The sequence below is a fragment of the Mustela nigripes genome, chromosome 7, assembly GCF_022355385.1.
Source record: "Mustela nigripes isolate SB6536 chromosome 7, MUSNIG.SB6536, whole genome shotgun sequence".
In the NCBI taxonomy this organism is placed as follows: Eukaryota; Metazoa; Chordata; class Mammalia; order Carnivora; family Mustelidae; genus Mustela; species Mustela nigripes.
In genome coordinates, this window is record NC_081563.1 from 117,842,531 (window position 1) to 117,869,035 (window position 26,505).

At 40.2% G+C, this 26,505-nt stretch overlaps 1 protein-coding gene across 1 annotated transcript in view; it reads left to right on the forward strand.

The window, feature by feature from the left end:
- Positions 1-26,505, forward strand: part of PHF20 (PHD finger protein 20) — a 147,862-nt gene that overhangs the window by 14,703 nt on the left and 106,654 nt on the right. Inside the window, exon 2 of the mRNA XM_059406916.1 lies at positions 8,842-8,956. Within this exon, the coding sequence (XP_059262899.1) occupies positions 8,874-8,956 (83 nt within the window). The 5' untranslated portion in view covers positions 8,842-8,873. The remainder of the gene's footprint in view (positions 1-8,841; positions 8,957-26,505) is intronic.

Sequence of the window (26,505 nt, forward strand, 5' to 3'; positions counted from 1 at the left end):
TGCTGAGGACAGGACCTCCAGTTACCATGGCTACAGTACTCTTTCACCTCTCCCAAAATAAAACCCAGAGTCCTTGTCAGGACAACATAAACTGTAAGTGTATTATGAATTAGGGAAATGCTGCTGCCATTTTTTTGAGTACCTACTTTGTGTTCCTACAAATAGGGACTTTGCACATCTTTCTCACCTAATCCTTAAAGCATCCAGCATAGGTGCCATTATTTATTTATTTATTTATTCATTCATTCATTATTTTTTAAAGATTTTATTTACTTACTTGACAGGCAGAGATCACAAGTAGGCAGAGAGGCAGGCAGAGAGAGAGAGAGAGAGAGGAGGAAGCAGGCTCCCCACTGAGCAGAGAGGCCTATGCGGGGCTTGATCCCAGGACCCGGGGACCATGACCTGAGCTGAAAGCAGAGGCTTTAACCCACTGAGCCACCCCCAGTCGCCCCCAATAGGTGCCATTATTAATTCTCATTTGATAAGTTAAGAAACAGAAACCGAAGATGTAGCTCATAAACAAATATGTGGTAGTGGTTGAGAATCTGGAACCATAAGGCTTATGGCTCAATCATGACACAGCCTCTTAATATATGGGTGTTCTAGGATATCCCTAGCATTCCTTTGTTCCTCTGTTCCTCATTTTTACAGTGAGAATTAATAATGATAGCTACTTCTGTAGTTGCTATAAGGATTACATGACTTAATATGTGTAGAGTTAGCTATTATAATTATCATTATAAATGTTTTTTACGTAGGTATTATTAGTGTGCTCAAGGATATTTTCTATCTGTTCTTTTGTAAAGTTAGTTCACATCCTTGCCATTTTATTTTTTCCTTCATTTATTATGCATCTTTTGAGCATCGTCATTCCTTTCCCTAATGGAGCTTAGGGAACCCACTACATTAGGTTTTATTTAAATATTCTCTTGGATTTTGTTTGTTTTTTGTTTGAGAGAGAGCAGAAGTGGGGGGGGTAGGGAGAGAGAGGGAGGAAAATGCCAAGGAGACTTGATTTCATGACCCTGAGATCATGACCTGAGCCCAAACCAAGTCAGAGGCTTAACCAACTGAGCCCCTAGGTGCCCCAATATTCTCTCTATCTCTCTCTCTCTTTTTTTTTTTTTAAAGATTTTATTTATTTATTTGACAGAGAGAGAGAAAGAGGTCAAGCAGGGAGAGTGGAAGAGGAAGAAGCAAGCTCCCTGCTAAGTAGGGAGCCCGATTCGAGACTCAATCTCAGGACTCTGAGATCATAACCTGACCCGAAGGCAGTCATCTAACCAACTGAGCCATCCAGGCATCCTTACTTTCTTGTTTTTAAACATATGAACTATGAACTATGTCTAGTTTCTCCAGAGTTTTATCTAAAGAGCTATTGTGGGTTTTTTATTTTTTTTATTTTTTTTTATTTTAACAAATGACTTATTTTTATCCTGGGTTAGTAATCTTCATGTTGAAGTTACTGAGTCCAAGTGTATAAGCAGTTTTATAGCTTGTTCCTTGCTTGCAGATTGAAGTAATAAAAAAAGAGGGCCATGGTCAGGGCCCTAGGCAGTGGTTGAAATGTTCAGTTTCCTTACAGTTGGGCCCATCTTAGGTTTTGTCCTTTCTAAAAAAATTAAATATTTCTGCTTGTTATATAATGGTGTGAGAATTCTGACACAACATTTGAAAAGCATCCAATTATTTAATCTTCCTGCTTATATTCAAATTATGTTTATATCTAAAGGCATGAATATAATAAGCATAGTAACAGCTTTGGTAGGGGAGAGAAGAAGGGCCTTTTGAGAAGGGGTTTTGTGTATCTCTGGGAGAATCCTGTTATAAGAGGGATCTTTCCTGATTTTTTTTCTTTTTTTAAGATTATTTATTTATTTATTTGTCAGAGAGAGAGAGAGAGAGAGAGAAAGTCACAGAGAGAGCGTGCGCACGTGAGCCCAAGAAGGGGGACCGGCAAGCAGAAGGAAAAGCAGGCTTCCTGCTGAGCAAGGAGCCCAAGGCGGGACTACATTCCTGGACCTTGGGATTATATGACCTGAACCAAAGGCAGGCAATTAACTGACTCTGCCACCCAGGCATCCAGGGATGTCTCCTGCTTCGGAGGACCTCTGAAGTTGCTAGCTTCTTTGCACCTCAGTTTTCTTTCTGTGCCATAGGAACATCATATATAGTTCTCACTAGATCACTTGGCAGTTATGAAGATCTGATAAGACAGTGTATGAATGAAAGGACTTTTGTATATTTATTTATTTTTTAAATTTTTTAAAAAAGATTTTATTTATTTATTTGACAGAGAGAGATCACAAGTAGACAGAGAGGCAGGCAGAGAGAGAGAGAGGGAAGCAGGCTCCTCGCTGAGCAGAGAGCCCGATGCGGGCCTCAATCCCAGGACCCTGAGATCATGACCTGAGCCGAAGGCAGCCGCTTAACCCACTGAACCACCCAGGCACCCCAAGGACTTTTGTATATTTAAATAATATTTTTTAAAAATACAAAGAAGTAATAAAGAATAATAAAGAAGTAATCCAAAATTAAAATTTTACCATTATTCCTTTTAATGGCTGTACCACATTCTGTTGTATAGATGAACCATAATTCATTTAACAAGGCCTCTTATGATGGACATATTAGCTGCAGAAATTGCAGAACTATATTGATCATGTTACAGGTAATTTGACAGACTTTGGGGAATGTATCTGTAGGGTAGGTTACTGGCAGTGGGACTGCTGGGTTGCAGGTAGGTGTATTTTTTGTTTAAGCAGTTTCTATTCCAAACATGGGGATTGAACTCATGACCCTGGGATCAAGAGTCACATGCTCTTCCAACTGAGCCAGCCAGGACCCCATGTGTATTTTTGTAGATAGTGCCAAGTTGCCTCTAGAAAAGCTTTTCCAATTAATGCTTCTACCAGCTATGCATAAGGATGCTTTTTTCTTCTCATCCTTGTAAACGCTGGTTATCCCCCCTTCAAATTTTTTGCCTTAGAACTGAAAAATTGTTATTTTGATTTATATTTTCTTTAATTTAGGGTGACTTTATATAGATGGAATATAATATGCTATTACACCTTCATTTTATCTACTGCTCCCCAATAATTTATTATTTCTTATACTTTTCCCACTTTTAAGTAAGTTGTCTTTTTTGTTCTTGGTGTGTATGTACTTTTTGTTAATATAGGAAGTTAGCTCCTTGTCATATGCGTTGTAGCTATTTCCCGTTTCTGAAAGTGCCTTTTAAACAGTATTACACAGCATACACTAAAGCTTTCATTATTATTGATAACAGGAATGTTGACTATGAGTACTGTATTTAAGGAAATAAGGCTTTATGTGTCCTTTGTGGCACTGGATTCCCATTAGAGGGAAATTTAAGTGTAAAGGAGCAATTTAAAGGTCTGTCAAGGTCTTTAAAATGGAATCCTATATAAATACAGATTGCATAAGATTTTTTTCTGTTAGTTTTCCTCCATGTCCTTATTGAACATATTCCCTTTAACTCCTAATTCTGGAAGCTGGAGATTTTTGGAAGAATAAGCTAAGGCCCTGAAGAATGGATAAGTTGAAAGCTATAGAATCTTGGTCCTTTTGCATCTTAAGAACAATCTGTGTTTAAAACTAAATGTGGGGCATCTGGGTGGCTCAGTGGGGTGCCTGGGTGGCTCAGGCTCAGGTCCTGGGATCGAGCCCCACATGGGGCTCTCTGCTCAGTATGGAGCCTGCTTCCTTCTTCTCTCTCTGCCTGCCTCTCTGCCTACTTGTGATCTCTGTCAAATAAATAAATAAAGTCTTAAAAAAAAAAACAAAAACAAAACCTAAATGTGAGAAGTTAAAAAAAAAAGGTACTTCTTAGGTAACTTTCTTTTTTTTTTTTTTTTAAGTTCCTGCATCTGTCTTGAACTCTTTTTTATTTGTTAGTGTTGTTGTCACATTAACTTGAGACTTTGTGGTGCCTGGCTGCCTAAGTCCATAGAGCATATAACTTAACGATCTCAGGGTTGTGATTTCAAGCCTTCTGTTGGGTGTAGAGCTTGCTTAAAATTTTTTTTTTTTTTAAGATTTTATTTATTTATTTGACAGAGAGAGGTCACAAGTAGGCAGAGAGGCAGGCAGAGAGAGAGGAGGAAGCAGGCTCCCTGCTGAGCAGAGAGCCCGATGCGGGACTCGATCCCAGGACCCTGAGATCATGACCTGAGCCGAAGGCAGCGGCTTAACCCACTGAGCCACCCAGGTGCCCAAGCTTGCTTAAAAATTTAACAACAAAATTAAATTGAGACTTTTAGATAATTTCTTGGGTGTCATCCCCCTTGCCCCTTGTTAGAGTTTGTTCATCTCTTTCCAGTGTTTGTGTGTGTCTTTCTGGGTGGACTGGAGCAGGGACTAAATTGGATTTCTTATTCCTAAATTTCAGCACAATGCAATACCGATAGTACTTACTAAGGAATTGTTGAATGATTTAATGTGAAATAAAAAAACAAATGCTGCCACCCCAGAGGAGAAGAGGGAAGGTTTGGGAATGGGACACAAAAGTCAGATTAATCCTTCTTCTTATTTGTTGTGGTATGGATGTAGTGTAGGAATTTAGGTGAGAGGTTTGCTGGGTTGAGGTCTGGAGTCATGGCCAAGAAAGATTCTTGAGATGTCCTTGATGCAAAATGGTGTTTTTTTAAAAAGAATGGGGACAGGATCCATGGGCAGGAAGAGCTGCTGCACTAGGGTTGTAAGGGGTGGCTGATTATATACTTGGAGTTGGGGGAGGCAAGGAAAAAGGAAGATGTCCAAGATGACTTTCCTATGCTCCGGAGGCCTTGCTAATTTCAAGCTATGGTGGTTTTTCCTTCCCGTTAACATTAAGATAGCTGGGAGCTTCCTGGAAGAGTGGTAGACTTAACTCCACCCAGGAGTGGGGGTGAGGGGAGAGGTTGCAGGGTGTTAGCTTATTCTTTGTCTTCAGCTAGTCTTCTGCTCCCTCATCAATACCAAAGTGAAACTTAAAACAAGTGGGTCAGAGTTAGAATGAAACAGGCTTTAGTTTAGTTCATGGTAAGGAAAACCTTCTGATAATTCAGTCTTAAGAGGAATTTTTTCTTTCTTTCCTTTGAGCTCTTGGGAATGATCTGCTCATCTTCATTCAATTACTGCCTTCCACACTCCCATATTTTAATGGAAGGTCTACTAGAGTACATGGGGAGAATTCGTGTGGTGAAGGAATTAATTTAGAAATCAAGCAGACCTGAGCTTTTGTTCTGGGGCTTGTCACTTAGCACCTGAACCCTAGCCAAATTACTTTAAGCATAATTTCCTCATTTGTGATAATAGAATTATTAGCAGCTAATAACTCCTTTATACTCCTTACTTTGCACCAGTCCTTTGCTCCTTAAATGGATTATCTCATTTAATCCTCACACCCATTGTTATCACCACTTTAACCCCTTTTAAGGAGAGGAGACAAATTCAGAGGTGTTAAGTAATTTACCCAAATTCATTCAGCTAGTATGGGGTGGATCTGGGGATTCAAGGCCAAGCATTTAGTCCTATTACATTATATACATAGTCTCTATAAAAGTGAGCTGTTTCCCTGCATAAAGTCTGACAAATAGTGGGAGCTTAGTGAGTGTTCATTGCCACTCTGCCTTTCTTCTTGTTTGGCATCACTTTTTTTTTTTTTTTTGATTTTTTAATTTTTAAGTAATCTCTATACCCAGTTTGGGGCTGGAATTTACAATCCCAAGATCAAGAGTTGTATGCTCTACTGACTGTGCCAGCTAGGCAGCTCTGGCATTACTTTTTCATATAATCTAGGAGGCCAAACTATAAATCTGTATATTACTTATGCATGAAGTCAGAGATAAAAAGATAGATAATTTGAGGTGGTATTTGTCAGTCAAGCCAAAATTAAAACTTTTAAAAAAAGATTATTTATTTATTTTACTGAATGAGAGAGGGAACACAAGCTAGGGGACCTGGAGAGGGAGAAGCAGGCTCCCTTCTGAGCAGGGGGGCTTGATCCCATGTTGCTGGGATCATGACCTAAGTTGAAGGCAGATACTTAATGACTGAGCTACCATGCCCAAAATGAAAACTTAGACTGATTGGATTTACTTATCAGATTTGATACCTCATTTTCTTTCTTTCTTTTTTTTTTTTTAAAGATTTTTTTAAATTTATTTATCAGAGAGAGAGGGGGAGAGAGCGAGCACAGGCAGACAGAATGGCAGGCAGAGGCAGAGGGAGAAGCAGGCTCCCCGCTGAGCAAGGAGCCCGATGTGGGACTCCATCCCAGGACGCTGGGATCATGACCCGAGCTGCCCAACCAACTGAGCCACCCAGGCGTCCCAGATACCTCATTTTCCTTGAGAGTGTAAAGGGTAAAGTCAGCTAGACCTCTGACTCTCCCATTCCTAGGGTCCTTATACTGGAAACACTCTTAACATAATAGCTTTCCAGTTTCTTAGAATGTTTCAGTTCCTTAGTATTCGACTGTCAACCATTCCTGCCTTCATTTGAAGTGTGTGTTCCCTGGGATCAGCCCTTCCAAATTGGTTGTGTAATGGGTAGCTCAGCTTTCAAATTACATGGTTCTTTTTTTCTTCTTATAGAAAATTTCCATTGTGAAAATCTTCAAATTTATGAAACTTTATTTATTTATTTTTAAAAAGATTTTATTTATTTGAGAGGGAGAGAGAGCACAAGCAGGGGGAGCAGCAGGCAGAGGGAGAAGCAGGCTCCCTGCTGAGCAAAGAGCCTGACATGGGACTTGGTCCCAGGACCCTGGGATCATGACCTGAGCTGAAAGCGGACACTTAACTAACTGAGCCACCCAGGTGTCCCTGTGAAACTGTTTAAAAGGAAAAGTACAGGGGCACCTGGCTGTCTCAGTTGGTAGAGCATGTGACTCTTGATCTCAGGTTTGTGATTTCAAGTCCCATGTTGAATGTAGAGATCACTTAAAAAAATTAATAAAGGAAAAGAACAATCACCTACAACCTGTTTTTTCCTACCAGCCTTTTTTTTTTAAATTTAAGATTTTATTTATTTATTTGACAGAGAGAGATGACAAGCAGGCAGAGAGGCAGGCAGAGAGAGAGGAGGAAGCAGGCTCCCTGCTGAGCACAGAGCCCAATGCGGGGCTCGATCCCAGGACCCTGAGATCATTACCTGAGCCGGAGGCAGCGGCTTAACCAACTGAGGCACCCAGGCCCCCCACCTACCAGCCTTTTTAAAAAATATTTTACTTATTTGAAAGAGCGAGAGAGGGAGAAAGAGAAAGAGTGCTGAGAGGGGGGAGGGGCAGAGGGACAGAGAATCTTAAGTGGGCTCCACCAGTGCTGAGCCTGATGTGGGGCTGGATCTCATGACCCTGAAGTTATGACCTCAGCCAAAATCAAGAGTCTGGTGCTTAACTGACTGAGTCACCCAGGTGCACCTAAACACACATGAGTTTTAAAGATTTATTTAATTTATTTTAGATAGATAGTATGTGCACAAGCAGGGAGAGGGGCATAGAGAGGGGGAGCCCAACATGGGACTTGATCCCAGCACCCTGTGATCATGACCTGAGCTGAAACCAAGAGCTGAATGCTTAATTGGCTGAGCTACTCAGGTGTTCCAAACATACATGAGATGTATATATGTATGTATTTACTTATTTATTAAAGATTTTATTCATTTGACAAAGCACACAAGCAGGGGGAGCGGCAGGCAGAGGGGGAAGCAGACCTCCTGCTGAGCAGGGAACCTGACATAGGGCTCAGTCCCAGGACCCTGGGATCATGACCTGAGCCCAAGGCAGACGCCTAACTGACTGAGCCACCCAGGCGCCCCCATACATGAGTTTTAATGTGAGCTCAAAGTGATGTAATTTAGAATCCTGCCTTTTCATGTAATGTACTGCAAACAAATTCTTTCTAAAATGTAGGGGCGCCTGTCAGTCCATTACAAAGATTGTTTCTGGTGTGAGGCAGATGTTGTCTCGGTAGTGCTCTGATGTTGCTTGGGCAGTATAAACTTTTGAGACCCAAAGTTTAGCAGTGGAAAATGCAGTTTGAGGTTGCCTGCTCTGAGAATGTGGCCTGCTTAAGTGCTCCAAGAGCTCAGAGTGCTACATTTCTATTAGAACCACCTCTGGTACCTAAAGATAAATTTTATTCATATAGAAAATGACCACCAGTCCCAGGATCCAAAGAATTGATAAAGAATTACTTAGGAAAATATAAATTGTCAGAATGAACTCAAGAAGAGGCAGGAAATATACATAGAACAAAGAAAGTATAGTTCCTCCTTGTCTAGCCTTCCAAATAGGGCCAGAAATCAGTATCTCAGCTTTTATTTACTTCTTTTATATTAAAATTCATAGGAGTTGCAACTTGTAGTTATTCTTCTGTTTACTGTCTACAGTTTTGTCTTCCTTCAGTGGACTGGAGTCTTCATGAGGACAGGAAACTGTGTCTTTTTTGGTCTTGACCGTCTTTTTCTAGTCTCTCAGCAGATACTTGTTGAATGCATTAGCAAATGATTGTATTTAACCTGGAAAAGCAGTTGGGTTTTTTTGGAGTTCTGAGGTGTTCCCCTTTAAATGAGTCCTTGGTCAGCATTGTTGAGTGCAGGTCTCCTCAGGATTTCTGGAACTACAGGACACCACATAATAGAGAAGGAGGAGACAGACAGTGGAGGGCACACCTGTGTTAGGATGAGAGCAGGCTTGGAAATAGCCACTGGCAGGGTTTCTGGAGCTTTTTGTTTTGAATAATTCCTGTTTGTCTTTTATGTGTAGTGACTGATGCTACACTCTGGGCAGACTTTGCCTAAGTTTCATAAATATTTAATTGGCTTTTTCAGGAGAATAAAGGCAGCCCCGCTGATGACTGAAAATGACAAAGCATCCACCTAACAGACGAGGAATCAGCTTTGAAGTGGGAGCCCAGTTGGAAGCCCGGGACCGATTAAAAAACTGGTACTTTTGTATTTTTCTGTTAATTCCTTCAGTAAAGGATTTTTGCTAGCATTGATAAAGAGGGGTAGCCTGTGCTTTTCTGTAGTGTTTTCCTGCTCCCTGACTCTTGGAAGGTAGGAGACATAAGCCTAGAGACATGGAAATGTCCTTTCTTTTTGGTGCTGGGATCCGTCTGTCATGGAGACCATTCCGTGTCTACTTGTTAATACTCGTTTCCCCTTTCTGCCTGTTCCGAGAAGGAGTGATGGGAAAAAGAAGCATGGATGGCTACAAGGCAGGGAAGAGTTAAAAGTGGCAGCTTTCTTGCTCTTGGCTCCCTGTCTGGAAGAAGAGAGGGTAGATCAGGGATAGAAGCATGAAGGGAAGGGGTTAGATTGGAATAGTTTGTGTGTTGTGAACAACTCCTTCTGTTTTCTGGGTGTATGTTGTGGTTGAAATTTAGTCATCATTCTGTATGGTGATTAAATGTAGAGGCCGAGGGCTTGTAATCCTCTGACTTGTCATTGACTTGTAACCTCTGGGTGGTAATTCCCACTTTGAGGTTCAGCTTCATCCGTAAATGTGTGGATAGTAGTAATATCAACCTCAGAGTTTTTCTGAGAATCAGGTAGTAGAATATGTGGAGAAAGGCCTTCCTTACCAACTGTAAAATGATGGTTGTTGAGAATGTCCTACAATTGTGGTCATTTGTTAATGTTTAAGGTAAAGGTGGGGGTTTCAGAATTCAAGCATTTCTGAGTGTAGTCCTTTTGGGGAGTTTCCTCAAAATAGACTGACCAGTTCCTGGGGCGTAGGAAGAGAAGAGAGGGGAAAAGAGAAGCAGGGAAATGTTGGTTGGGGCAGGAAATGTCTCTGCTGCCTTTTGGGGATAGATTTGATAAATGAATTGTGGACCTTTTAAATACCTTGTTGTTTTAGGCTGTTTGTATTATCTGTGATTATTTCCCTTTTTTGTTTTCTCTCAGCTCTTTTTAAGGCAGCTTAATCAAGGGAAGAATTCTTTTCAAATGTGGAAAAAAATTAAAATTTAGAAAAAGTAAAGAAGTACAGCTAGCCATAAAATAATCTGTATAGTTATCTCTCAGAATAAATATTAGTGAATATTAATAAATTAGTATGTAAAATTTAATAATAAGATTTATTAATAAATTAATGCCACTCAGAATAAATGACATTTTTGTTTTATTATATTTATGTTAAAGAATTAAGGCTATAAAACATTTCTGATTTAATCCAAGTGTCTTTTATACCTTACCGATTCAGTTCCCCTTCTGTGTTCCAAAGAGGCAACCAGCATCCCGAAGTTGGTTGTATCCTTTCTGTCCATGTTTTTACATTTTAACTATATATATGTATTCATAAGTAATAGTTAGAATCACTTTATTTAAAATCACTTCGTTTAAAAATGAAGATGTTTTATTACATTGTTTGTTCCTTTAGCTTGTGTTTGTGTGATTCATGCATACTGATACATAAGATACTCCTCCTAACTTCTGTATAGAGTTCTGTTGTATGAATATACCATATTAAAAAAAAGGAATATATCATATTTCATTTATCTACTCTCCTACTGATAGACATTTAGATTCCAGTTTTTCACTTTATTTTTAAAGTAAGCTCCAGGCCCAGTGTAGGGTTTGAACTAATAACCTGGAGGTTAAGAATCCCATGCTCTCTACTGAGCCAGCCAGGCTCCCCTCCAGTTTTTCTGCTTTAAACTTAATGTTGCTGGGGTGCTTGGTTAGCTCAGTCAGAAGAGTGTGCCACTCTTGATCTTAGGGTCATGAGTTCAAGCCCCATGTTAGTGTAAAGATTACTAAAAAGAGTAATAAATTTAAAAAATAAACAACACACTGTTATTGTGAACATCTCTGTAAATGACTTTTTTGTGTATCCTTTTGCAAGAATACTTCTTGGGCAGTGACTTTCAAACCTTTTTTATGGCAATTTATAGTAAGAAATATATTTTAAATCCAGTGTAATACCCATCCATATACACATAATAATTTAACTGGAGCAAAAACTTAGAGACAGTTCTTAACCTTGGACATGCTTTATATTCTGATGTTTTCCCTCTATATTGTATGTATGTTTCCTGAACATATGTACAAGTGCTGGTCTAGATTCATTAATTTTATTTTATAACCCAGTGGGTCATGAACTGCTGTTTGATAAGCCCTACTCCAGTGAATTTGTTAAGTAATATGATACACACATTTTCAGTTTTACTGGAAATTGCCAAGTTTATCTCCAAAATGCTTCTATTAAATTACACCCCCACAGTAGTGCATTAAACTTCCTGTTTTTCCATGTCCTTATCAATCCTTGCTTTTTAAAGACTTTCTGGTCTTGCTAATCTGTTGGTTATGAAACTTTGTTTTATTCTCTGTTGCTCATACTTCTGATGAGGTAGAGCATTTTCTAATATGTGTGTTCTGTGACTTGTTCTTGGCATTTTTCCTATTTGATTGTCTGTTCTCAGTGATTTTTTAGTGTTCTTCTAATACGTTATGGATTCCAATTCTTTGTCAGTTTGTGTTGCAGAAATCTTCCAGTCTGTAACTTGTCTTTTCAGCTTGTTTGTTTCTTTTGTTTCTTTTTTTTTTTTAATAAAAAAAAAAGGTTTTATTATTTATTTATTTGAGAGAAATAAAGAGGACAAGCAGGGGGAGCAGCAGGCAGAGGGAGGGAGAAGCAGGCTTCTTGCTGAGCAAGGAGCCTGGTGTGGGGCTCGATCCCATCATGACCTGAGCTGAAGGCATACTCTTAACTGACTGAGCCACCCAGGTGCCCCCTTTCAGCTTGTTTTTGATATCTTTCGTGGCATATAGTACTCCTAAATTCTTCTAAAAGTTTTAAAGTTTTGCTTTTCACATTTTGATCTTTATTTACCTAGAATTGATCTTATGTATGGGATGAACCTGGTCTAATTTTAAATAATCAGGTGCCTCATCATCGTTTGTAGGACAGTCCATTCTTTCCCCACTGATCTGCAGTACCACTTCTATATACCAAGTGCCATAACATCACACTCTCTGTTTTTAACTCCTTACTCTGTTCTATTAATTTATATTTACTCTGGTGCTAATAGCAACACATCGAATTTATATTGCTTTAAAGTAAGTCTTTATAGCTATTAAGACAGATTTTGCCCCTGTGTGCTTTATTTGCTGTATTCTTAAACCTTTTCTCTTACTTTTTCAAAAAATTGAAGTATAATGGACATTCAGTGCTATATTAGTTTCAGATATAGATCTTTACTTTTAATGTGAATTTTAATTTTAATTTTATTTTAAAAATGATTTATTTATTATTTATTTAAATGATTTATTCTAGAGGAAAAGAGAATGTGCATGTGTGAGAGGGTGTGAACCAGGGGGGAGGGGCAAAGGAAGAGGGGGAGAGAAAATCCTTAAGCAGATTTCCTGCTGAGCAAGGAGCCTGACATGGGGCTTGATCCCAGGACTCTGAAATGATGACCTGAGTGGAGATCAAGAGTTGGCTACTTAACCGATCGAGGCACCCAGGTGCCCTGAAAATACTACGTTTTTGTATTTATTCACATTTTCCTTTATAAACATAAGTAATGTTTTATAACCTTCATAAAGCTTTTGCATTTTATCTATTAGACTTATTCCTAAGTACCTTCTAGTGTTTGTTGCTTCTATGAATGGATCTTTTTTCTTTTATTGCAGAGCGCGCACATGCATGCGTGAGTAGGGGAGGGGATAGAGGGAGAGGAAGAGAGAATCTTAAGCAGGCTGCATGCCCAGCTTAGAGCCCTACCCTGGGCTTAGTCTCAGACCCTGTGATCACAACTCTGAGATCATGACCTGAGTTGAAATTAATAGATGCCTAACTGATTAAGTTACCCAGGAGCACCTTGTGAATGGATATTTTTTTTAAAGATTGTATTTATTTATTTATTTGAATGAGTGAGCGAGAGAGAGAGAGAGAGAGGAGAGAGTATATGTGAGTGGGAGGAGGACAGAGACGAGAATCTCAAGCAGACTCTGTGCTGAGCGTGGGGCCCCATATGGGGCTTGATTCCACGATCCTGAGATCATGATGTGAGCTGAAACCAAGAGTGGGATGCCCAACCTACTGAGTCACCAGGTATCCCTGGATCTTTTTTTTTTTTTTTTAAAGATTTTATTTATTTATCAGAGAGAGGGAGAGAACGAGCACAGGCAGACAGAATGGCAGGCAGAGGCAGAGGGAGAAACAGGCTCCCCGCTGAGCAAGGAGCCCAATGTGGGACTCGATCCCAGGACGCTGGGATTATGACCTGAGCTGAAGGCAGCTGCCCAACCAACTGAGCCACCCAGGCGTCCCTCCCTGGATCTTTTTATATTACATTTTCTCTTTGGTTATTGGTGGTGTTTAGTAATGCTGTTGAGTCTTGTTGTTGTTGACCAGATTCAGTGTGTGAACTTTACTGAGATTGTAGTTAAACTGAACAAGGTGTCCTACTGAGATCATAGTTTAAAAGCAACTGCTAAAAAAAGATTTTATGACATTTATGAGATTGTTGGAAATTTGAACAGTGATTAATGATATAAAAGCATCGTTAATTCTTTTAGGTTTGGAAATGGTATAGCTATGTTTTAAAAAAGTCCTCATTTTTTAGAGATTACATACAGACATTTATGAATAAAATGATTTGTTGTCTGGGACTTTCTTCAAAGATAATATGAGGGGAGGAAAGGATGGGAGGATAGAGGAAGCAAAAGTGGTCATAGGGGTGGATACGTGAGGGTTTATTTCTCATAAATTTTGTATGTTAAACTTGTGTGCAGAATGCTTGCTGCATTTTCATACTTGTCCTACTAGTTCTTTTGGATTTTTTACGTAGATGGTCATATATATGCAAACGGGTATATTGCCTCTTGCTTTCCAGTCCTTATGCCTCTTCTTTCTTTTCCTTCCTTCCGTCTTTCATCCCTTTTCTTTCCTTCTCTCTTTGTCCCATTTTCATTGACCAGAACTACACTGGCATGGTGTCAAATGGTAATGGTAACAGTAGCATTCTGTGTCTTACTGTTTGATTAACAGGAGTTCATGTGAAGGTTCATCATTAAATATGATGTTTAATGTTAAGATCATGGTAGACTCGGGGCGCCTGGGTGGCTCAGTGGGTTGAGCCTCTGCTTTCGGCTTGGGTCATGGTCTCAGGGTCCTGGGATCGAGCCCCGCATCGGGCTCTCTGCTCTGTAGAGAGCAGAGAGGAGCCTGCCTCCCCATCTCTATCTCTGCCTGTCTCTCTGCCTACTTGTGATCTCTGTCAAATAAATAAAATATTAAAAAAAAAAAAAAGATCATGGTAGACTCTTTAATCAGATTAAAGTAATTTCTTCCTGTTTATTCCTTGTTTGCTGGAAGTTTTTGTTTTTGTTTTGTTTTCCCCTAGCCTGTGTGACTGTTGAGTTTCATCTAATGCTTTTTTTTTTTTTTTAAGATTTTATTTATTTATTTGACAGAGATCACAAGTAGGCAGAGGGGTAGGCAGAGACAGAGAGAGGGGGAAGCAGGCTCCCTGCCAAGCAGAGAGCCTGATGTGGGGCTCGATCCCAGAACCTGGGATCATGACCTGAGCCGAAGGCATAGGCTTTAACCCACTGAGCCACCCAGGTGCCCCTCATCTAGTGCTTTCTGGACATCTCATTAATTGACCATATAGGTTTTTGTCTCTTCAGTATATTAATATGTATGGTATATGACATTAGTAGATTTTCTGATGAGCAGTTCTTGCCTGCATGCCTGGATAGACTCTATTAGGTCATTTATATAATAAATTATGGGATTCAGTTTGCTAATATTTTATTTGGGATTTTGATATCCATGTTCACTAGTACTTTGGTTTTGATCTTTTCTTGCACCATCCTTGTCTGGTTTCAGTCTGTTGTTGTAGAAGTCCTAGGAAATGAGGTAGTTTTTTCTTTTTTTCCCCCTCTGGAACAGGTTTCATTTATTTATTTATTTAAAAAAGATTTACTTGAGAGAGAGACAATGCATTTGGTGGTGGGTAGAGGAGCAGAGGGGGAGTGAGAGGGGAAAGCAGACTCTTCACTGAGTGCGGAGCTCTTGGTGGGGCTTGATCCCAGGACCCTGAGATCATGACCTGAGATGAAACTAAGAGTCATATGCTTAACTGACTGAACCACCCAGGTGCCCCATCTGGAACAGTTTCTTGAAGCTTTGCTAAGTCTTGCCAACCCTCCCCCCGCCAGCAAGGAACCTTATGTGGGACTCTATCCCAGGATCCTGGGATCATGACCTGAGCTGAAGGTACATGTTTTAATCGACTGAGCCATTTAGGCATCCCTTTCTTTTTTCATTTTTAAGGATCACCAAAACTCAGATCATTTAGTGTGGTGATGTAGTCAGTTCTAACATTCATTATTTTCTTTGGTGCTAAAATTATCCCAAATTTAGCTAGTCAGAAACCCTTTAAACTGGGTTCTTTGTTCTTTCAATACACTTCTATTAGTCCTTGAGTATTTTCTTTTTTTCTGGCACTACTTAGAAGGCCCACATTTATTTTGCCCCTGTCATTCTCTAGACCCTGAAGTCAGCCATTTCTCCAAGGAGGCCTAATTCCTTTTAGGTGGAAGTAGTATTTAGAAATAACTCTGGGCACTGGCTGTGTTTATTGCTGCTAGAATGTTACTGCTTTTAGGCCTTTTCAGTAGATAGAGCTCAGAAATAAAATTTTTGAAAAGTTGTGAGTTCATTTTGGTATTTCCATTTTAAATTTAATATTTTGTAATTTATATTTTTATTTTTATCTTTTATTTTGAAAATTTTTTTTTCTAAAATTTAATTTTTGTTGTTGTTCTTCAATTTTATTTATTTACCTGACAGAGAGAGAGAGAGATCACAAGTAGGCAGAGAGGCAGGGGAAAGCTCCCCGCCGAGCAGAGAGCCCAATGCGGGGCTCAGTCCCAGGACCCTGAGACCATGACCTGAGCCGAAGGCAGAGGCCCAACCCACTGAGCCACCCAGGCGTCCCAACACATATATAGATAGGTCTTTTTTTTTTTTTTTTTTTAAAGATTTTATTTATTTATTTGACAGAGAGAGATCACAAGTAGGCAGAAAGGCAGGCAGAGAGAGAGAGAGAGGAGGAAGCAGGCTTCCTGCTGAGCAAAGAGCCCGATGTGGGACTCGATCCCAGGACCCTGAGATCATGACCTGAGCCGAAGGCAGCGGCTTAACCCACTGAGCCACCCAGGTACCCCTAGATAGGTCTTATAAGTATCACATCCTTATCTTATAAGTATCACAACTTACAAGATAAGGAGAACACCTAAAGAATTTGCTTATGCTATACCCTTGCCGGTCTATAATTATTTGATTTGATTTAAAAATTTTTTTTAAAGATTTTATTTGTTAATTTATTTTATTTATTTTTTGAGAGAGAGAGAACACATGAGTGCATGCTGTAAGTGGGGGACAGAGGGAGAGGGGGGAGAGAGAATCCTAAGCAGGCTCAGGCTTATTGTGGAGCTTGATGCGGGGCTCAGTCTCAGGACCCTGAGATCATGACCAAGCTGAAGTCGAGTTGTATGCCCAGCTGACTGAGCTACCCTGGACCTCTGAAGATTTTTTTAAAAAAGATATTTATTTATTTATTTATTTGATAGAGAGAGAGAGAGAGAGAGATATCACAAGTAGGCAGAGAGGCAAGCAGAGAGGGAGGATGCAGGCTCCCCGCTGAGCAGAGAGCCCGATGCAGGGCTCCATCCCAGGACCCTGAGATCATAACCTGAGCTGAAGGCAGAGGCTCCAACCCACTGAGCCACCCAGGTGCCCCCCCAAGATTTTATTTTTATGTTATGTCTACATTCATTGTGGGGCTGAAACTCACAACCCTGAGATCAAGAGTCCCATGCTCCACTAACTGAGCCACCCAGGCGCTCCTGATTATTTTTTATTTATCTGTCTTTCCTTCTAGAATGCTAGCTCAGTTGAGGGCTAGTACGGTAGATTGGGTTCTCTGAGAAGCAGTGTAATTGATTGATTTGGAAACCCCCTGTAGAGGGAAATGGGGAAGGAAGGGAAGAGGCTGGGAAGAGTTTTAACCCCTCGCAGGGAGAGAAAAGGAAGGTAGGATGTCTTCCATCTACCAGTAAGTTTTGGCAAAGGAGATGGGGATTTCTCAAGCCATTGTTGCTGTCAAAAGAGTCTTGTCTCCCAGGAAGAGTCTTATCTTAGTATACCTGCTTACTCAGTCCTTGGCTAGGAACAATGCTAGGGAAGTGTGGAGATGGCACAGAGGTCAGGATGGGTTTAGTGCCTTTGCGGCTGGTGTCAGTTACTATCTACTTGGTAAGGATGTGGTAGGTGCATTTCCAAGGCAGCCATGGATGTGCTATCAATTTTGTTTGCTGATATATCTCTAGTGCCTGAAAATTGTTCCTGGCATATAATAGGTAATCAATAAAGTATTTGTGGACCAAGTTCCAAATGATTGTAGGAAACATTTTTCTAGGTGTTCTGATTGCTTACATCTTAAGCCTGAGAGAATTTTTTTTTTTTAATATTGCAGAATTAGATAGCAATTATGTATAGGACTGACTGTGCCAGGTTCCCTATATACAGCTATTCCATTAAATCTTCTCAGCAAGCTATGTTGTTTATTATTTCAATTTTATAAATGAGGGAAGAAACAAAGCCTCACAGAGGTAAAAATCCCTTGTTCCAAATTTCACAGCCAGTGTGTGGTAGAGCTGGGATTGAACCCCTGTTGATCTGACTCCAAAGACTGGCTATGCCTCCCAGGTGATTCCTTTCCCTAGTGATATTTTTCTGAGTGCTCTTCCATATTTTCTGGATTTACTTCTAGGTTGCAAAAAAAAAAAAAAAAAAAAAAGTCATGAAAAGGGTTAAATTATTTTTCAAAACCCATGTGACAGTAGATGTGTATGAAGATACAAATGTGACCCAGAATGGGTGAGTGTGTCTTTCTGGATTAATGCTTTGACATTTTTAATAGGTTTATATCTTTGATTTATTTTGTCTGTGATGCTTATACAGAAGCCTGGTTTCTCTCTTACCTTGTCTGCTACATACATACTTCACGTTAAACCACAATAGCAATGGTAACTAACATTTATCAGAGATTTGCTATGTGTCAGGTACAATGCTAATTGCCTTAATTGCTTTACATGAGGTATCTCATTTAAGCCCCCAAAGCAAACCCATTTGGAACTGAAGAATCTGAGATTAACTTGGTTTGTTAGAAAACTGTTTTATGTATACCTGACCAGAGTGCATTTGTAAATTATCCAAACCAGCTTTTCCTTCCTAAATTCTAGGGTCCCTAAGAAATCACAGGATTAGGATTTTTATTATTTAGAGAGGGGAGTTTGTAAAATACAGATTCAGATTTTCCATGGAAGTTGTTAGTTCTAAAAACAGTTTATCTCACCAAACAGGATATGGATTATTGATAAGAATGCATGTTCTAATTTTACACCTACCACTTTGGGGGACAATTTCCAGATATCCATTTCCTACTCTGTAGATGGTGTAATCTTGCCTGCCCACTTTACCTTTAGGGTTATGCAGATGAACTGAGTAGCATGTGAGAGGCTGCAGTCTCCTAGCAATCAACGTTTGGTGGCTAGAACAGAAACTGCTAGCTCTGCCTCCCTCCGCCTTGTTCCCTTCATTTGTCAGGAGCACACCATCTGCCTCAAACAGTAGGCCTGGCCTTCTCTCATCTTGCCCAGAACACGGTGCAAAACTCCTTCTGTCTGTTGCTTTCCTGACTCCTTGGCACATTTCCACTGCTTTGTTTCCATATAAGTTGATCATAGTCTCCTTCTACTTTTTGTACAAAAGATTTTTTTTTAAAGATTTTATTTATGTATTTGACAGAGATCACAAGTAGGTAGAGAGGCAGGCAGAGAGAGAGAGAGAGAGGAGGAAGCAGGCTCCCTGCCTAGCAGAAAGCCCAATGCAGGATTTGATCCCAGGACCCCAAGACCATGACCTGAGCTGAAGGCAGAGGGTTAACCCACTGAGCCACCCAGGTGCCCTACTTTTTGTACAAAAGATTTTAAAATCTGGGTTGTGTAATGTCCTTAGTTAGCTCTCCTTTAAATTTTCTTTCTTTTTTTTTTTTTAGTATTATTTGCATCGATCAAGTCTCGGTTCCTGGTTGTTACCTCTTGCACGTCTTCTTCTTCTTTTTTTTAATTAACGTATAATATATTATTTGCCCCAGGGGTACAGGTCACCATACATTTCACAGCATTCACCATGGCCCATACCCTCCCCAGTGTTCATAAGCCAGTCACCCTGTCTCTACCCCTCAACCTCCCAGCAACCCTCAGTTTGTTTTGTGAGATTAAGAGTTTATTATGGTTTGTCTCCCTCCTGATCCCATCTTATTTCATTTTCTCCTTTACCCCGCCACACCCCCTGCCCTGCCTCTCAAATTCCTCATGTCAGAGAGATCATATGATAATTGATCAATCAGATCATCTGATTGACTTATTTCATTCAGCATAATACCCTCTAGTTCCATTCACATTGTTGCAAATGGCAAGATTTCATTTCTTTTGATGGCTGCATAGTATTTCATTGTATATATACACCACATCTTCTTTATCCATTCATCTGTTGATGGACATGTAGATTCTTTCCATAGTTAGGCAGTTGTGGACATTGCTGCTATAAACATTTGGATGCACGTGCCCCTTTGGATCACTACATTTGTATCTTTAGGGTAGTGTGATTGCTGGGCCCTGGGATAGGTCTATTTTCAACTTTTTGAGGAACTTCTATACTCTTTTCCAGAGTGGCTGCACCAGCTTGCATTCCCACTGACAGTGTAGGAGGGTTCCCCTTTCTCTGCATCCTCATCAACATTTGTTGTTTCCTGACTTGTTAATTTTAGCCATTCTGACTGGTGTGAGATGGTGTCTCATTGTGGTTTTGATTTGTACTTCCCTGATGCCGAGTGATGTTGAGCACTTTTTCATGTGTCTGTTGTCCATCTGGATGTCTTCTTTGCAGAAATGTCTGTTCATGTCTTCTGCCCATTTCTTGATTGGATTATTTGTTCTTTGGGTGTTGAGTTTGATAAGTTCTTTATAGATTTTGGATACTAGCCCTTTATCTGATATGTTGTTTGCGAATATCTTCTCCCATTCTGTCAGTTGTCTTTTTTTTTTTTGGACTGTTTCCTTTGCTCTGCAAAAGCTTTTGATCTTGGTAATGTTCCAATAGTTCATTTTTGTTTCCTTGCTTTTGGCGATGTTTCTAGGAAGAAGGTGCTGTGGCTGAGCTTACCTCTTCACTTCTTGTACCATCCTTCCCCCCCCCTTTTTTTTTAAAGATTTTATTTATTTATTTGACAGACGGAGATCACAAGTAGATGGAGAAGCAGAAGCAGGCTCCCTGCTGGGCAGAGAGCCCGATGTGGGGCTCGATCCCAGGACCCTGGGACCATGACCTGAGCCGAAGGCAGTGGCTTAATGACTGAGCCACCCAGGCGGCCCCTTCCCCCCCTTTTTTATTTTACTTTTATTAAAGTAATTTTTCACTGGGGCATCTGACTGGCTTCGTCAGTGGAATATGTGACTTTTGATCTTGGGGTTGTGAGTTAGAGCCCCATGTTTCATGTACAGCCTAATTAAAAATAAAAATCTTACGGGGTACCTGGGTGGCTCATTCGTTAAGCTTCTGCCTTCGGCTCAGGTCATGGTCCCGGGGTCCTGGGATTGAGCTCTGCATCGGGCTCTCTGCTTGGTGGGAAGCCTGCTTCTCCCTCTCCCATTCCTCCTTTTAGTGTTCCCTCTCTCACTGTGTCTCTCTCTGTCAAATAAATAAAATATTAAAAAAAAAAACTTAGAAAAAAATGAAAATAATTTTTCATTTCTGAGCTTTTCACATACATGTTTTGAGTGTCTGCTGGGAGTCAGACACTAAGCTACAGACTGGAATGAAGGAAGAATCACATAGGACCCTCAAGTTTAGAGGCCACTCAGGTATTTGGCTCTGGCTCTTAGCATTGCTGGCCAATGATGTTAATCATATATGCTCATGGTTATGTCTTTGCTAATAGCTCACATTTATTTATTTATTTAAAAGCTTTTATTTATTTGTCAGAGAAAGAGAGAGAGAGAGAGCAAGTACAGCAGGGGGAGCAGCACGCAGAGGGAGAAAAAGGCTTCCCGCTGAGCAAGGAACCTGATGTGGGACTAGATCCCAGGACTCTGGGATCACGACCTAAGCTGAAGGCAGACGCTTAACCGGCTGAGCCACCCAGGTGTCCCAATAACTCACACTTATTGGGGGATTTTTTCTTTGTCAGGCACAAGTCTAAAAGCTTTACATGTTATACCCTATGTAATTCTCATAACACTAGGAGTTGTGGGTATTTTTATTATTCCCATTTTATACATGAGGAAACAGACGCAGAGTGGTTAACTAAGTTGCCCAACCTTGCACAACCAGATGAATTTGGAACTTGAATCAAGGTAGTCTGGCTTGTGAGCATGAGAGGGCATAACTTTGATCCCCATGCTGTGTCTTGTACCTAGGGTAGAAAGTGAAGTTTTTGAAATTAATTATATCATAAAGTGATACTTAACTCTGTACAGAGTTCATGTATAACCCCCGGAGGGAGAACAGTTAATTTCGTGTGTGGGATTTTAGATGTCTTCCCACAGGTGTCTTATGCTAAGACATTCATTCAGTGCTAGATGCTGGAGATAGAGTGGTAATTAAGACTGATGGGTAGTCCCTGATTTTTAGGAGCTGACATTTGGTGGAGGTAGATGGACCATAAACAAGCAGACCCATACCTATAAGGTTAGGTGGTGATAAATGATAGGAGGAGGAATAAGTACTAACAAGTAGACAAGAGTGTGACATGGTGTGTGTATGTGGGGTGTTTTTTTATGAAGAAGGTATTCAGGGAAGATCTATTAAGGAGACATTTGAATAGTGATCCGAAGTGAGGGAGGGAGTGAGCCAGGTGGATATCCAGGGGAAGAGGGATTTAGGCAGAGGCAGCCAAGGTACAGCATGCTCATGTTCAAGATGGAAAAAGAGGGTAAAGATTAATGGTGTCAGAGGAAGGAGATGAGTCCACGTATGTCAGCAGGAGCCAGATCTGGTCATACTTGGGGATTTGGAATTTATTCTGAATATAATAGGAAGTCATTGAAAGATTTTAAACAGGTATATGACATTATCTGGTTTCAGTTATTTAAAGTGGCTGTGGTTATTTTGTGTAGAATATGCTGTAGGCAGGCATGGAAAGAAAGAGGGAGAATAGTAGTCTTTGGTTCTAGTTTGGATTAAAGGTGATAGTTGCTTGAACAAAAAAAGCAGCAGTGGAGATGATGGGAAGTGGTCAGAGTCTGAGTATTTTTTGAAGGTATAGCTGACGGATTTGCAGGTGATATTGTAAGAAAAACAGAAGAGTCAAGGGTGACTCCAAGGGTGTTTGTTCTAAGTGCTAGTAGAATTACCACTTGCTGAAATGGGGAAAATCAGTAATTTGGTTTTGGGCATGTTAAATATTGCATTCCTTTTAGATAACCAAGTGGAGATTGTTGAACAGATGGTTGAATAACTAAGTGAGTCAAGCACTGAGGTGTGAGCTCTGGGTTAGAGATAGAAATTTGGGAATTGGCAGTGAGTAGTACATGGGATTAAAAAAATATATATTTTATTTTTTAGAGCAGTTTTAGGTTTGCAGCAAAATCGAGCAGGAAGTACAGGGAGGACCCATCGCTTGGCCCTATACTTTCATAGCTTTCCCATCAACACCCTGCAGGAGAATGGTACATTTGTTACAGTTTATGGACCTACATTGAACCATCATTATCACCCAAATTCCATAGTTTATGTTAGGACTTACTTTTGATGTTGTACATTCTTTGAGTTTGGACAAATTTATGATGACACATATCTACTGCTATGGTATTGTACAGAAGAGTTTCACTGCCCTAAAAATCCTCTGTAATTTGCCTCTTCAGTTGTTCTTATCCCCTAACCCCTGGCAATCACTGACCTTTTTGCTGTCTCCATAGTTTTATCTTTTCCATAATGTCATCAGTTGAACATAGATACAGTAGGTAGCCTTCTCAGATTTTTTTTTTCCATTTAGTAAGAAGCAATTGAGGATTCTTTTTTTTTTTTTTTTTAAGATTTTATTTATTTGAGAGAGAGACAGTGAGAGAGAGCATGAGTGAGGAGAAGGTCAGAGAGAGAAGCAGACTCCCCGTGGAGCTGGGAGCCTGATGTGGGACTGGATCCTGGGACTCCAGGATCATGACCTGAGCCGAAGGCAGTTGTCCAACCAACTGAGCCACCCAGGCATCCCGCAATTAAGGATTCTTTATGTCCTTTCATGGCTTGATAGTTCATTTCTTTTTAGCATTAAATAATATTATGTTGTCAGAATGTACCACAGTTTATTTATCCATAAGTTTTCAACTCATTTGGGTAAATACTAAAGAAGGTGGTTGCGGGGTGCCTGGCTGGCTCAGTTGGTGGAACATGCAACTTTTCTTTTTTCTTTCCCTTTTTTTTTTTTTTTTAAAGTAAGCTCCCCATGCACTTTAGTGCCCAGTGTGGGGCTTGAACTCACAGCCCTGAGGTTAAGGACCTGAGGTGAGATCAGGTGTCAGACCCTTAACCAACTGAGCCACCCAGGCACCCTGAGCATGCAACTCTTGATCTTAGGATCGCTAGTTCACGCCCCATGTTGGGTGTAGAGCTTACTTAAAAAAAAAAAAAAAAAAAAAAAGAAGCATGTGATTGCCAGATCATATGGTATATTTAGTTCTGCAAGAAACTGCCAAACTCTTTGCGAGTGGCTGTACCATTTTGCATTTGTACCACCTGTGAATGAGCGTTACTATTACTCTACATGCTCACCAATATTTGATCCTCAGTGTTTTGGATTTTGGTCATTATAATAAGTAAGTAGTGGTATCTCATTGTTATTTAAATTTGCAATTTCTCTAATGAAATATGTTGAATATCTTTTCATACGCTTATTTGTTGTCTTTATATATTCCTTGGTGAGGTGTCTGTTAAGGTCTTTTGCCCATCTTTTGTTTGTTTCTTTGTCTTCTTGTTGTTGAGTTTTAAGAGATCCTTGTGTATTTTGGATAACAGTTCTTTATCAGAGGTGTTTTCACGGGACTGGATGAGCTCATCCAGGGCTGTGCTCTGGCCGCTAGCCACATGTAGCTGTTTAAGTAAAATTGAAAATTCATCTCCTGAGTCACACTAGGCACAATTCCAGTATTCAGTAGCCACATGTGGCTAGTGGCTACCAATTGGAGAGCAGAAATGTAGAAAGTTTTCAATGAGAAGGTTCTGTTAGATAGTGGTAATCTAGGTAGTCAGTATAGATAAAAAGGACTAAGCCCAGGAGCCTTCCTGTAGATGTTAGCAGATGTAGAGGAACCAGCAAAAGAGACTGGGAAGGGGAGACCATTGAGGCAAGAGGAATCCCAAGAGGAGAATGTCTAGAGGCTTCGTGCAAAAAATCATTTCAAGAAGCAGGGAGTAATAACTTCAGTTTGTGATGCTCCTGGGTCAAGTAAGATGAAGATTCAGTGACTACTGATTCAGTGACATCGAGGTTTTAGATGATCTTTTTTTTTTAAGATTTTATTTATTTATCAGAGAGAGAGAGGGAGAGCGAGCGCAGGCAGACAGAATGGCAGGCAGAGGCAGAAGCAGGCTCCCTGCTGAGCAAGGAGCACACTGTGGGATTCGATCCCAGGACGCTGGGATCATGACCTGAGCCGAAGGCAGCTGCTTAACCAACTGAGCCACCCAGGCGTCCCGAGGTTTTAGATGATCTTGATGAGAGTTGTTTTAGCGGAGCAGTGGGGACAAAATCCTGATTGGTCTGAGTTCAGGAAAAATGGGAGAGAGACTGGTATGGTGTACAAATGGAGGAATAAACCATTTACAGGAGCAGATAGTTCATTTATTATAAGGGGGAAAAGGGAGACTGGATATACAGATAGAAATGAAGGTTGACAGGCAGAATTGGTGATTGGAGCATGTGTTTTTTTCTTTGTGTATGTATGTGTGTGTTTTCTGTTTTACACTTGAGTTATAGGGACACCTGGGTGGCTCAGTTAAGCATCTGCCTTAGGCTCAGGTCATGATACCACATCCTGGGATTGAGATCCACACTGGGCTCCCTGCTCGGTGAGCCTGCTTCTCCCTCTCTGCCTGCTGCTCCCCTTGCTGTGCTCTCTCTCTCTCTGTTAAGTAAATAAAATCTTTAAAAAAAATAAAGTTGAGTTATAATTTACATACTGTACAGTTCTGTGAGGCTTGCCAAATTTATAGTTAGGCATGTACCACCACAGTCAAAATGTAGAGCGCTTTTATCACTCTACAAAATTTCCTTGTATCCTTTTGTAGTCAACTCCTCCTACCGCTTTTGGCTCTTATGACCCAGGATCCTGTCCTTGTACATATAGTTTTACTTTTTCCATGCTGTCATAAAAATGGAATTGTATGATGTGAAGTCTATTAAATTTGGCCTCTTATCATATTCACTTACAATACTTTGAGATTCATTCACAGTTTAGCATGAATCATTGGTTGGTCCTTTTATCTCTGAGTAGAATTCCATTGTATAGATGTACCACAGTTATCTGTGTAGCTGTTGAAAAATGTGAATTGTTTCCAGTTTATGCTAAATACGAGAGAATGTAAGTTCTCATTTGTCTTGGGTAAATACCAAGGAGTGGGATTGCTGGGTACCAGGTTAAGTGTGTTTAACTTGTTGAACTGCCAAACTATTTTCTAATGTGGCTATTCCAGTTTGCATTTCCACCAGCAATGCATCAGAGTCCCAGTTGCTCTGTGTCTTTGCCAGCACTTGGTAGGATTCGTTTGTTTCCCTCCTTTTTTTATTGTTTTACTTAGTTGATTTGTATTTTATATACTGTAAATTCACTCTTCTAAAGGATACAAATGAACGATTTGTAGCATATTCACAAAGTTGTACAACTCTCACAACTACCTAATTTCAGAATATTTTCATCACCCCAAAAAGAAACCCTGTAGGGGCGCCTGGGTGGCTCAGTGGGTTAAAGCCTCTGCCTTCAGCTCAGGTCATGATCCTAGGGTTCTGGGATCAAGCCCCGCATCGGGCTCTCTGCTCAGCTGGGAGCCTGCTTCCTCCTCTCTCTCTGCCTGCCTCTCTGCCTACTTGTGATCTCTCTGTCAAATAAATAAATAAAATCTTAAAAAAAAAAAAAAAAAAAAAAGAAACCCTGTATGCATTAGCAGTCTTTTCCTTCCCCCCCTCAGCCCTCCCCATCCTTGGGCAACTACTAATATACTTTCTGTCTCTGTGGATTTGCCTATTCTGGCCATTTCTTAGAAACCAAATCATACAATATGTTTCTTTGTTACTAACATCTTTCACTTAACATATTTTCTTTTTCTTTTATTTTTTTAAAAGATTTTATTTATTTATTCATGAGAGACAGAGAGAGAGAGAGGGAGAAGCAGAGGGAGAAGCAGAGGGAGAAGCAGGC